This window comes from Canis lupus, chromosome 21 (genome assembly GCF_011100685.1).
Source record: "Canis lupus familiaris isolate Mischka breed German Shepherd chromosome 21, alternate assembly UU_Cfam_GSD_1.0, whole genome shotgun sequence".
Classification (NCBI taxonomy): Eukaryota; Metazoa; Chordata; class Mammalia; order Carnivora; family Canidae; genus Canis; species Canis lupus.
The window spans coordinates 26,717,864-26,730,351 of NC_049242.1; the positions used below are offsets into that span (position 1 = coordinate 26,717,864).

The 12,488-nt window shown below is 34.3% G+C and overlaps 1 protein-coding gene across 2 annotated transcripts in view; it reads left to right on the forward strand.

The window, feature by feature from the left end:
* The window catches only part of RRM1 (ribonucleotide reductase catalytic subunit M1), a 35,441-nt gene that overhangs the window by 3,474 nt on the left and 19,479 nt on the right, over positions 1-12,488 (forward strand). For both annotated transcript variants that reach the window (XM_038568834.1, XM_038568835.1), the window contains exons 2-7: positions 3,116-3,204; positions 5,424-5,601; positions 7,068-7,168; positions 9,003-9,062; positions 10,145-10,184; positions 10,432-10,594. In XM_038568834.1, coding sequence (XP_038424762.1) covers positions 3,116-3,204; positions 5,424-5,601; positions 7,068-7,168; positions 9,003-9,062; positions 10,145-10,184; positions 10,432-10,594 — 631 coding nt within the window. The remainder of the gene's footprint in view (positions 1-3,115; positions 3,205-5,423; positions 5,602-7,067; positions 7,169-9,002; positions 9,063-10,144; positions 10,185-10,431; positions 10,595-12,488) is intronic.

Here is a 12,488-nt window from a genome sequence, read left to right on the forward strand (position 1 = left end):
GGGGTGGGGGTGAATGAGTGACGGGCACTGAGGGGGGCACTTGACGGGATGAGCACTGGGTGTTATTCTGTATGTTGGCAAATTGAACACCAATAAAAAATAAATTTATTATTAAAAATTTTTTAAAAAATAATGTAAAAAGAAAGTAAACCTAGGAATCAGTTTATTTCAGATAGTGATTAGGGAGATGATGACAAGCTGATAATAAAAGTGATTGAGAAAGTGATCTAGGATTAGATAGGCAGGGAATACCCTCTAGAGCTGCCGTTTGAGCTGAGCTCTGAATAATATTAGGGGCCAGCTATGTGGAGATTTGTGGGCTGAACCTTCCAGGTAGAGGGGATGGAAAGTTCATAACTTGTAGAAAAGGGATATCCTTGGTCTTACGGTATTGGCAAAGTCTTGCTGAAGAGACTTAGAGAAGGCAGTTTATATAAGAGGAAATCAGACAATTAGTATTCTGGAGGATTTCAGAAGAGGAAGAGGTCAGTTTGAGTTAGAGTGCTTGGGGCAGGTCTTGTGGATGTGATGAGAGTTGGAGATTAAGTAGGAGTTAGATGTATGGAAAGGTGAAAGAGGTACTTTTAGGCAGAGCAAGGTCCAGGCATTGATGTGGATATGGGGATGGGAGGCCCTGTTGGGACTTGATATTTCACAGGGAACAGGTGAAGAGGTGATAGGGGTCCAAATTAAGGAAGACTTTGCTTGAGAGAAGAGGATAATGTAGGCAGCAGGAGGCAGGGATTAATGATGTGATGAAGTCAGCATCACCATTTGGTTGCAGAGTTCACCAAATGGAATGATAGTCTAGAGAATGGTCCCTTAGACCACTAGTCTGCCTCCCTCTTCCAGTGCAAGTTAATATAATAGCTGTTGTACTTTTTGTCAGTTTCCTGATTAATGTGGCAGCTACAAAATCTGTTTGCTAATATTGCCTTATTGGTCACCTGTCAGCTTAGTCAGTCAGTTGGTAGAGCATTGAGGGGATAGTCCCAGGGAGAGCCAGTAGTAAATTTACTCTGTTGCAGAGTAACACTGAATATGTGAGTCTGGTCAGAAGGGGAGATCACAATAATGATCAGAAAGAGAAGGGCTGTTTTAGTGGTCATATATCCATGCAGAAGAAAAAGTAACTTGTTTTATTGATGATAGGTTAGTAGTGATGTTTTAGGATTGATTTATTCTTCAGACAGCCACTGAGCTAAGTTTCAACATAACAGATGTGAATGAGAAAGCCAAGTGTAAACACATATTTAACATGTTGTCCTTTGGTTACTAGTTAGAAAGGATTGGAGGGACAAAGCGATAAACTAACATTTAGCCTTTTGTGTATCACAGATACCGTGTTTGATGTTTTCCCAATAAGAGCAGCTTTTTAAAAATGAGATGCAATAGTTGTAATTATATGAAAGTTTTTAAGACAAAAACACTTTTTACCTTATCTCATTTTGTTGTCACAGTAAACTGAAGAAGAAGAGATATGATAATTATCCCCATTCTGTAAGTGACGACCTGTAATGACTGATCATATTATGTAGCTTGCCTAAGACAAGCTATTTACTGGTTGGTTATATTTGTTATTCTTGGTAGGAGTAAATAAATAAAGGTTGGATGAGCTACTACTGAAGTTAAACTAAGAATAATAGGACTTTGGAAAGACAAAGAGGAATACGTTCAAAGTACAGAACTGTAAAAGGACTAACTAGATAAGGTCAACATATATTTGCTTACCATATTCCCAAAATATGAAAACTAAGAGGTTGCAAAGAAACTGAACAGAAACTAAGACGTTGTCTCTAGAAAATTGTCTTGAATTATATATAGAAGTACTTCTTGGGGCACCTGAGTGGTTCAGTTGATTAAACATCCAACTCTTGATTTTGGCTCAGGTCATGATCTCAGGATCCTGGGATTGAGCCTTGCATCAGGCTCTGTGCTCAGCATGGATTCTGCTTGGGATTCTCTCTCTCCCTCTCTGCCCCTCCCCTGCTCATGCTCTCTCTGTCTCTCTAAAATAAATATATACAAATTTTATTTATTTATTTATTTTTAATATTTTATTAAAATTCAATTTGCCAACATATAATATAACACCCGGTGCTTATCCCATCAAGTGCCCTCCTTAGTGCCCGTCACCCTTACCTTATCCCCCCTCTCTAATAAATAAAATTAAAAAGTAAAAAAGAATACTTCTTTACATGGTGTGAGGTACGTTCAAAATCATTAATTGCCCTAGAAGAGTATGTGAGCCAAATCTATCATGAAGGTGTTAGAATGGAGACAGGTTTTAAATCATTTAACATTTTGTAAATATTTGAGTTCCTACTGTGGGCTAAGACTTAGTTCTTGGTCTTGGCACTGGGGAATATTGGTAAATAAAACATGCCAAACTCTTTTTCCTTCTGGAAGTTATATGCTAGTGGATGAGTAGGGAGACTCACACAGTAAACAAATACATAAGTAAAGTATATAGTATGTCAGATGATATACTAAGTGCTATAGAGAAAAATAAAGCAGAAGAAGGATGAGGATAAGAAGAGCAAAGCTGTGTTTGGGGCATTGCAGTTTAAAATAGGGTGATTAGGGAAGGCTCATTGAGAAGATAACTGACCAAAGACCTAAAGGAGTATAGATAGTCAGGAGGCCAGGGTTGCCAGGTTAGAGGAAGTGAAGAAGGTAGGAAAGCAGGAGTTAAAGTTGGGGAAGGGGTACACAGGACAGATTGTGTAGGATTCTATGGAATATTTAATGATTTTGACTTTTATTCTGAAGGAGATGATAAACCACTTGAAGGGGTTAATGAAATGATTTTGACTGAAGTTTTAAAGAGTAACTCTGGCTGCCATGTGGGACAAAGGGAGAAACACTTAGAAGCAAGAATCCAACTGATTTATATATAATGTAAGGGAAGAAGGGAAGATTTTCTGTATAGAATCCCTACTTTTTGATATAAAAATAATTTCTTGATGAATCTGTTGGGGTCTGAATCTTTTATCAGTGAAATAGCATCTTATGTTAGTCAATTTTAAAAGTTTATTACTGTTGATTACCTTTGATTCTTTGACATTCTTATCTTAATGAGTGCTAACATGAATTGCATGGTTTGATTCTTCAGATGGCCGCCAAGAGCGGGTTATGTTTGACAAAATTACATCTCGAATCCAGAAGCTATGTTATGGACTTAATATGGATTTTGTTGATCCTGTAAGTAAATATGGTATTCATTCATTCATTCATTCATTCATTTAGTTTTTAATATGGTTTATATTTAAACCTCGTTTCATGTGATTCTTTTTACTAGTCTCTTATCTCTTATCATTCACTTGCTAGACATTTAGGTTAGGTATTTTGGTTATAGCCTTGAATATAAAATGTGAATTCATTGCTTAAAACTTATTTTCTAAAACAAACCAAAACAAAACTTGTTTTGTAACTTTTGGTCCTGTTCTTTTCAGAGAACTATCAAAAAAAAAAATTTTCAGAGAATTATCAAAAAAAAAATTATCAGAGTGCAAAGAGGAAAACTTAACATTTCATCTTATTCATAGGTGGAAAAGCCTGTAGAAAAGCTGTTTTGGAGTTGTGGTCATTTGTATAGGAACAAGTTTAAAATTTGCCTTTTTGTTATCTACGTAGAAAGAGTACATTTAAATAATATGAAGTAGATTTAATTGACAACATTTAAATTAAGGAGAACTATTCAGAAGCAAGTTGCTCTTTTTCTCATTATTTTTTGTAACTCCCCTACTCTAGACCCTCATCATTTCTAATCTGGACTGCTGTCTCTAGTGGTCCGTAAAGTGTCCTCCTGGTCTTCCTCCAATCTTGCCCTTTTCAGATATATCTTACACCTAGCTTCCAAAATGATCTTCGAAGTGGAGTCTCTAAGAACCCTTTTTCCAAACCTGTTCATATTGCCCAAGCCTTATTTAGGTGTTTTATCTGTACTGCTCTGGCACTTGTGCTGGCTTCCCAGCATTAATCACATGATATGGAAATTAATTATATGTCTCCTCACCTAGAATCAAGAGTGGGCGGTGTCTTATTCTTGTAATATCTGCGATGCTTGGCATGTATGTAATTAGATACTTGATAAATATTGAATTGACCAAAGTGTTCAAAAGGAAATAATTTTAAAGTTGTTTAAAATATGCTTATTATAAATTCTCTCTTATATTTAGGAATATAAATAATAATATAAATAAATATTTAGGAATATAAATAAAATATATTTATATTTTATTTTTATATTTAGGAATTCTAAACAATAATTAGAATAGTAGAATGGTAGAATTGGAATGAATCTGAGAGATCATCCTATTTCATCTTCCTGTTTTAGAGATAAAGGTTCAAAGAGAAGGGGAGTGACATACACAGATGACTTGTTATTTTACCCTGAGTTCTGATTACTTGCCATGTAGCACCAGAAACTATTCAGAAGACTTCTCTACTCTTTTACTGAACATAACTTATCTCTTGGATCTGAGAAGAAAGTGATCAGGAGTGTGGGCTTAGGTATAATATAAGTAGAATAGATTATAAACTAGTAATACACACACACACACACACACACACACACACGTTTGAAAGGGGCATGCTTTGGTTACCTGGGAAGTGCATTGATTTTTCTGTTGAATTATGGTGTCTTTTAAAGATTCAGTAAATAAACCAAAATTTGTTTTTCTTAAAAATGTATATAATAATTTATGCATTATGTCTTTTAAAAAGAAGAACCTCTTACAATATGGTCTGGAAAACAGTGAAATGTAGTGAGGTTGAATGGGACGTGGAGTAGGAGTCTTAGTAACTGTGGGCAAGCCCCAGTATCCTGAGCTTCGGTTTCTCACGTAAAGTGGTGATGGTAATAATACCCATCTCATATGGCAACTGAGATGTCAGTGAAAATTGAGCTACTTTGTATCATGTGAAGTGCTAAGAGTAGTCATTAAATGATTTACACCTTCATCTCTTTTAATCGGAATGATTAAAGTTTGATTCATTTGCTTTCTCAGACTGGTCCTTAGGTAGAATTGGCAGAAAATGGGTAAGTTTGTAGCTCAAACCCTAATCACAGAGGGAGAATTTGAGTGAAAGATGAGGAAATACTAAGAAAATCACTGGTTTGTTTTTAACTATTTTCCTGAGGCCATTACTCTTTATGGAAGCTATACTACGGTTTCCCTTTGTTTGATGACCCCTCTTCATTGCATATGTAGTATGTATTTCCTAGTGGCTCTATTGGTTTATGAGTTCTCATTACTAAGTTTCCCAAAGTACAACATTCTGCAAGATAATTTTTCAGAAGAGAAAGTTGTCTGTTTTGTGTTGATAATAAATTTGATTGTTTTCTTCATTGATCTCTTAAGGAGGCTAGTGGTCCTTGGGGAAGCTCAAGCAAACTTATCTTGGTTTTGCTTTTATAGGCTCAGATCACCATGAAAGTAATCCAAGGCTTATACAGTGGGGTCACTACTGTGGAACTGGATACTTTGGCTGCTGAGACAGCTGCAACCTTGACGACTAAGCATCCTGACTATGCCATCCTGGCAGCAAGGATTGCCGTCTCCAACTTGCACAAAGAAACAAAGAAAGTGTTCAGTGGTGAGTCTGGAGGAAAAAGAATTCTCAGAAAATGTATGAGGCTATTCAAATGAAACCTTAAATATCAAAAGAAAAGTTAACATCTAAAAAAAATAAAAAAAAATAAAAGTTAACATCTTATTTTAAAAATGTACAAATGAGGGGCACCTGAGTGGCTTAGTGGTTGAGCATCTGCTTTTGGCTCAGGTGTGATCCTGGGGTCCTGGGATCAAGTCCCGCATCATACTCCCCACAGGGAGCCTGCTTCTCCCTCTGCCCATGTCTCTGCCTTTCTCTCTGTGTCTCTCATGAATAAATAAATAAAATCTTTTAAAAAAATGTGCAAGTTAGTGGCAGAGAGGGGCACTGGAACTTCTTGTTTCTCTATGCTGCTTACTTGCTGCATGAGTCAGTGGATCCTTTTCTTTTTTTAAGCCTATCTTTAGGTGGTTGGTGGTAGTGTGCTTGGAAAAATGAGTATTATTTACTGGCAAGTTCCGGGTTGAACAAAATGTCTTTTGGCATCATTAGCAAGCACTTCATACCATCACTCCAATTTTACAGTTCAGGGAATGCGAGCAAAGGACAGTTAAATAATTTGATCACTATGTAACAAGTGATATATGAAAAGTCAACTGGTAGACTGAGATTAGCAATCTTTTGGCTGTCAATTCCAGATCTATTATGTGGGGCTCAAACATTATATCACCCTCTTCATTAGATTTATTTATTACTTTTTTAAAAAAGATTATTTATTTTTGAGAGAGAGAACACAAACAGGGGGAAAGTCAGAGGGAGAAGCTGACTCCTGCTGAGCAGGGACATCCTCTCCCCCACCCCAATACTGGACTGTGTCCCATGATGTTGGGATCATGACCTGAGCTGAAGGCAGAAACTTAACTGACTGAGTCACCCAGGCGTCCCTCATTGGATTTATTGTAGATATATTGGTTATCCCAAAATTGATGTATAGATTTAAGACAGTCCCAATCAAAATGCCTGTATTATGTGTGCATATATAAGTTATATGTAAATGTGGACTGCCTACATTTACATATACCTCTGCTATGATGTCTTGAAAAAGAACAGAGAGGGAGGGCTTATTAACTGTGGTTATAGAAATAAAATGCTTGGGATGATAGATTATAAATTCAAAGTTGAGTTTTTATTCCTTTGAGATAAAAAAACTATTGAGATAATGATTTCTACTTTTATTTATTTTCAACCAATAATTCTCAATGGGGTTGGTCATCAGAATCATTGGGAAATCTTTTTCAAATTAGAAGAGGCTATGTTTAACTCTGGAAGATTGTTTCCTTAACTGAGGCATTATTATGTATTTTTTCAACATGTATATGGTTATGGAGCACTTTCTGTGGTAGGTAATGAGATAGGTTGGCATGAAAAAAAAGGTTTTAGAGTATTATCTGAGGATTGAATTTGCTGTTAAGTGATTCTGACATTTATTTATTCAAAAAATCTTTTAGATGTGATGGAAGATCTCTACAATTACATAAATCCACATAATGGCAGACATTCTCCCATGGTGGCCAAGTCAACACTGGATATTGTTTTGGCCAATAAAGATGTATGTATAATGCTTTTCTGGTGAAAAATTTTTTTACAGAATCTTTTTTTTTTTTTTTTTTTTTTTTTTAAGCAACAAGCACATTTAAAAAAATTTAAACACTACAAATGGTATAGGTAAAAAAGTAATTCTGCCTTGCTGAATCCTACTTTTCTTTCTAGGGCAAGAATGTTTTATCATATTTAAATGTATTTTTCTAGAGTTCTATAATATGTGTGTGTGTTTATATATATGTACATGTATATTTTTCCTTTTAGTGGTAGTGTACTATGCCTACTGTTTTTGCTAATACTTTTTTCACCTACAAGTTTACCTCAGAGGTAGTTCTATATCAACGTTTATTTTTATTTTTTATATATCAGCATTTATGAATTTACCCTATTCTTTCTAATGGCTGCATGGCCTTCCACTTTATATTGTCATTGTACATATACATAAGAATTGTTCTATTGATGAATATCTGTTTTCCATTTTTTGCTGCAGTGAATATCCTTGTATAGTATGTGCTTTGCTCATAGATAAGTATATCAGTAAGATAATTCCACTCAGTGAAGTTGCTTAGCCAAAGAGTATGTGCATTCAAAAATTTTGTAAAAAAAAAAAAAAAAATTAGTAGACATTGCCAAACTGACTCTTAAAATATTGAGAGATCTTGCTCCACAACTTAAAAATTACCCACCTATTTTTTTTTTCCCACCTATGTTTAAACCCCTTTCTTACCTAGATCCCACATGAGAAAAGGGGAAAGATGTGTAGGTCTAGCCAGCCCTTTTGTACATGGATTTTTTTACCATGGGTATCTGGGCAGATTAGAAACCAGTTTTAACCTTGGATAGTAGAATGATTGATTAGTCAACTGTCCCTCAAAATATGTATCTGATGTTAAAGAGACTGAAAGAAGACCAAGTTATTTGTGTATTGTTCATATGTATGATCTGGAAGACAAACTAAAAACAAAAAGAATAGAGCAAAACCTATATTTGTAAAAGAAATACTGATAAGTATTTCAGTTCTCCATTATTTGTGCAAGGCACCTACCTGCTTTTGGCAACAAAGATAGCCTTAAAAATTTAAGAGAAAAGGAAGGGTTTCATAGAGACTTTTCTAGTCCTTGGCCATGATCATTACACAGAAACACTGTCAGTATTTTGAAAAATAAAATTAACTCCATTTTTTTCTATCCAAAGTGTTTATTTGTACCAGATTATTTTTGTTTTCCTCTAAACAGCTTTATAGCCAAGAAAAACTCTGTAACAATGACCAGTTCTGCTATAAATCTCATTATAACACTAGTTTGTTTAAAACTTGTTAAAGTTTTTTTTTTGAAGAGCCTTAGAATTAATGTAATACTACCTTCTGTCATTGTTTATCATATTTATTGTTACATGCAGTTTAAAATGGGCTAATTTTAAAATAAAAATATGTATTAATAAATATGTGGTACCAATACCTTTAGATTAACAGGTAGTCTAAAGACATGTTTAAGGATAATATGATCCCTCTTGTGTTTAGTTCTTTCCTTCCTTAATTAGAGATGAACTGTAAGCATAATGGGGAAAGTTTGGAAAATCACATTAATATTTTTACTTATATACAGCTTACATTTATATGTTCTCTTCTAGTCTTTTAATATAAATGTTTTAAACCTAATTTAATTTATGTACTATTTTATTTTCCTTAGTGATAGATATAAATTTCTAGTCTAGTAGTGTTAATCTCTTTTATATCCTGTATCAATTTTAGTTCTGGAGTCAGGGCTATAAGATCAGATTTTGTGAAAATAAATCTAATTATCTTAACTATGGGTTTTTTTGTTTTGTTTTACCTCTGTCAGCGCCTGAACTCTGCCATTATCTATGACCGAGATTTCTCTTACAATTACTTTGGATTTAAGGTAAATAATGGGTTTTAATAAGTGGGAATTCCTCCTTAAATCAGGAAATACAGGTTTTTATTATGTTTTAGTGACATAAAGGCAGTAAGTTTGGGAGTCTGGATGGACCTCAGGCAGGGATTAGGTTAAGGTGGTGGTGGTTGTTTCAGTTAAGGAAAGATAGCTTGATGCATTTGCGATTTTTGAATTTTCCAAATACTACTCCATAACTGAGAAGTTATGTAGATACTTTGTTAGAATTATTCCATATTTTTCTGTTTATGTAACAATTATATATTCAATCCCTACTATGTGCAGAATACTTTTTAAGATACTTTTGTGTTGATAAACAATATTGTATAGTGTGATTGAGAACATGAATGTTGTCAGACCATCCTGGTTCAAATCTCTGCTCTTATTAGCAAGTTACTCAATCTCTTTGTGCTTCAGTTTCCTCATCTTTAGAATGGGGATAATAATAAAATTACAATAACACATTCTCTTGAGAATTAAATGAGTATGTGTATGTGTGTTTGTGTTGCTTATAACGGTGCCTAGCCTTAGAATAGCACTTCGTAAGTATTAACCATAAAGACGACGATGATGATAAATACCACAACTTCTGCAGTTAACATTTATACACATTAATACAGAGCTGGCTTTTTCCAGGAATTTTCATGTAGTCTTTTCCAAGAAAACAGCCAACCGATAATGTTCCAGACTGAAGCCAATAAGAGTAAATAGGCTATTCTTTTCATTTAAAATTATATAAAAACTGAGAATATGTAAATAAATTGCCTTGGGGCTCCTGGGTGGCTCAGTCCATTAAGCATCTGCTTTGTCTCAGGTCATGATCCTGGGGTTCTGGGATTGAGCACCATGTCTGGCTCCCTGCTCAAGTCCTGCGAGGAGCCTGCTTCTCCTCTGCCCTTCCCCGCCCCCTGCTCGGGTTGACTCTCCTTCTTAGGTGCTCTGTCTCTTTTTCTCTCAAATAAATAAATTTAATCTTTAAAAAAAATAGATTGCCTTATTATGAAAGATATATCCATTGTGTCTTTAAAAACTATGCTCTGGAAGTGTTTTGGTTGCTTTGCTTTTTCTAGACACTGGAGCGGTCCTATTTGTTGAAGATCAATGGAAAAGGTGAGAAACGAACATGTTTGTTATGTTTTCTATTCCTTATATTGAATATAGAGCTCTGAGTTATTAGCCTTAACATTTCTATTTAAATGCTAACATTTTTAACTTTAGGTTTGGCTTATGAATAATTGTTGGTGCTTATTGGTAGAAAGCTTTTTAAATTATCTTTTGGTATTCCTTTTTGACTCAAGTGCATGTCTCAGCCTAGTTTTTCTAACATCCCATCATTTGAAGCTCCTTTTGTTTTTAGTGGCAGAAAGACCACAACATATGTTGATGAGAGTGTCTGTGGGGATTCACGAAGAAGATATTGATGCTGCTATTGAAACATACAACCTTCTTTCTGAGAAGTGGTTTACCCATGCCTCTCCCACTCTGTTTAATGCTGGTACCAACCGCCCACAGCTTTCTAGGTATGTTTCATCACTAGTCATTTTTAATGTTCTGAAATGGTTTTGATTAGGGAGATAAACCTTGACCTGAAGAAATGAGGCAGTTAATCACATAAACATTAATTTAATGAACATTGAATCACTCCTGTTCTTATCAAATGAGATTTGCATCCTGGAAAGATCTGCAGTATCATAAATGAATTGGAGAAACAAATGCTGATAATGAAATTTTCTAAAGTTCACTGTGATGATATTTGCACAACTCTCTGAATATACTAAAAGCTGTTCATTATACGCTTTAAGTGGGGAATTGTGTGTTATGGAACTATATCTCAATAACATTGTTTTAAAAACAAATACCAAAAACTAATTACAGGGCTCTCTAAATAGTCTGTACTTTTGGATTAGGGAAGTGAAGTAGAGATTGAGAGAGTGGACAGATTCAGGAGGTATTTAGGAGGTAAAATTGACAGAATTTGGTGATGTTTTTGATTTGGTTCAAGGATGGTTCCTAAGTTTATGGGTAGAGTAATAGGATTAATGGTGATACCATTTTCTGAGAAAGGGAACACTGAAACAGAATCTAGTAATATTTAAAAAAAAAATACCCCTTAGCAACATTAGTGTATCCAGGAATTCAAAGATATGCTAATGTCAAATGTTTTGCTAATGCAAAAACTGCATTAATGTAATCCATTGCACTAACATTTTATACTCCATCAAATACTCTTTCATAAAAAAATTTTAACAAAATAGATACAGAAAATAACTTTCTTAATTTTTAGAAATATCCACTAAAAACACCTCTGTTTTCAGCAATGTAGTAGATGCTTGAGGTGGCATTGTAAGGTAAGAAAAAAAAAGGCTTGTAAATGAGGGAACAAAACTGTGATTCACAGATGGTATGATTTTTACATAGGAAATTAATACTTTGGCCTACATTTTAATAGAATATATATGATCTCAGAGTGGCGAAGGATATCTTAAAATAGTTATAATAGACAAAATAGCATTAAGGAAAAATTGACTACATTATAATTAAAAACTTCTGTGAACCAAAAACAAAGTGGAAAATCAAGTTTCAGACCTAGAGAAGATATTGGCAATGTGTATTAATTGTGAAGGGATTATAAGAAAAAAACACAAAACTAATAAATAGGAACCTGGGCAAAGGATATAAAGAAATAATTCACAGAAGAAACTTGACTGTCAATAACATGTGAGATGATAAACTGTTAGTAATTAGGAAAGTAGGAAATTTCCTAGTAATTAGGAAATTACTGTTAGTAATTAGGAAAGTAACATCATAATGAGATATTTCATATCTATCAGACTGATAAAAATTAAAAGGCTGATAATACCAAGTGTTGCTAAGCATGCAGAACACAGGGAGCTCTCATACATTGCTAGGTGACTATACTTACCCATTCACTTTGGAGAATCTTTAGTAAAATGCATATTTTTTGACCCAGGAATTCCCCTCCTGGGTTTTTATTCTACAGAAATCCTCAGACCCAAGCACCAAAAGATGTTCAAGAATTTCCACAGCAACATTGTTTAGAATACCAAACAAATTGGAAATAATCCAAATGTCCATCGACAGGCAAATGGACAGATAATATTGGTATAGTCATACAGTGGAACAGCTTATATCAATGAAAATAAACTGAGAGTGACATGTATCAGTAGGAAAAAAAATCTCTTAACACAATATTGAATTAAAAGCAAGTTGCAAAAGGATAAATAAATATACAACCAGAAATGTAAAAATGTCAAACATATATAAATGCTAAAAGAAGGTAGAAATGCATGGAATGGTATGGGATTGTAATTAAACTATATTTGTAGTGTCTTTTCTTGAAGTAGATGGTAAGTACAAAGTATATGTCATATTATTCCCTGTATATTTCTCAGT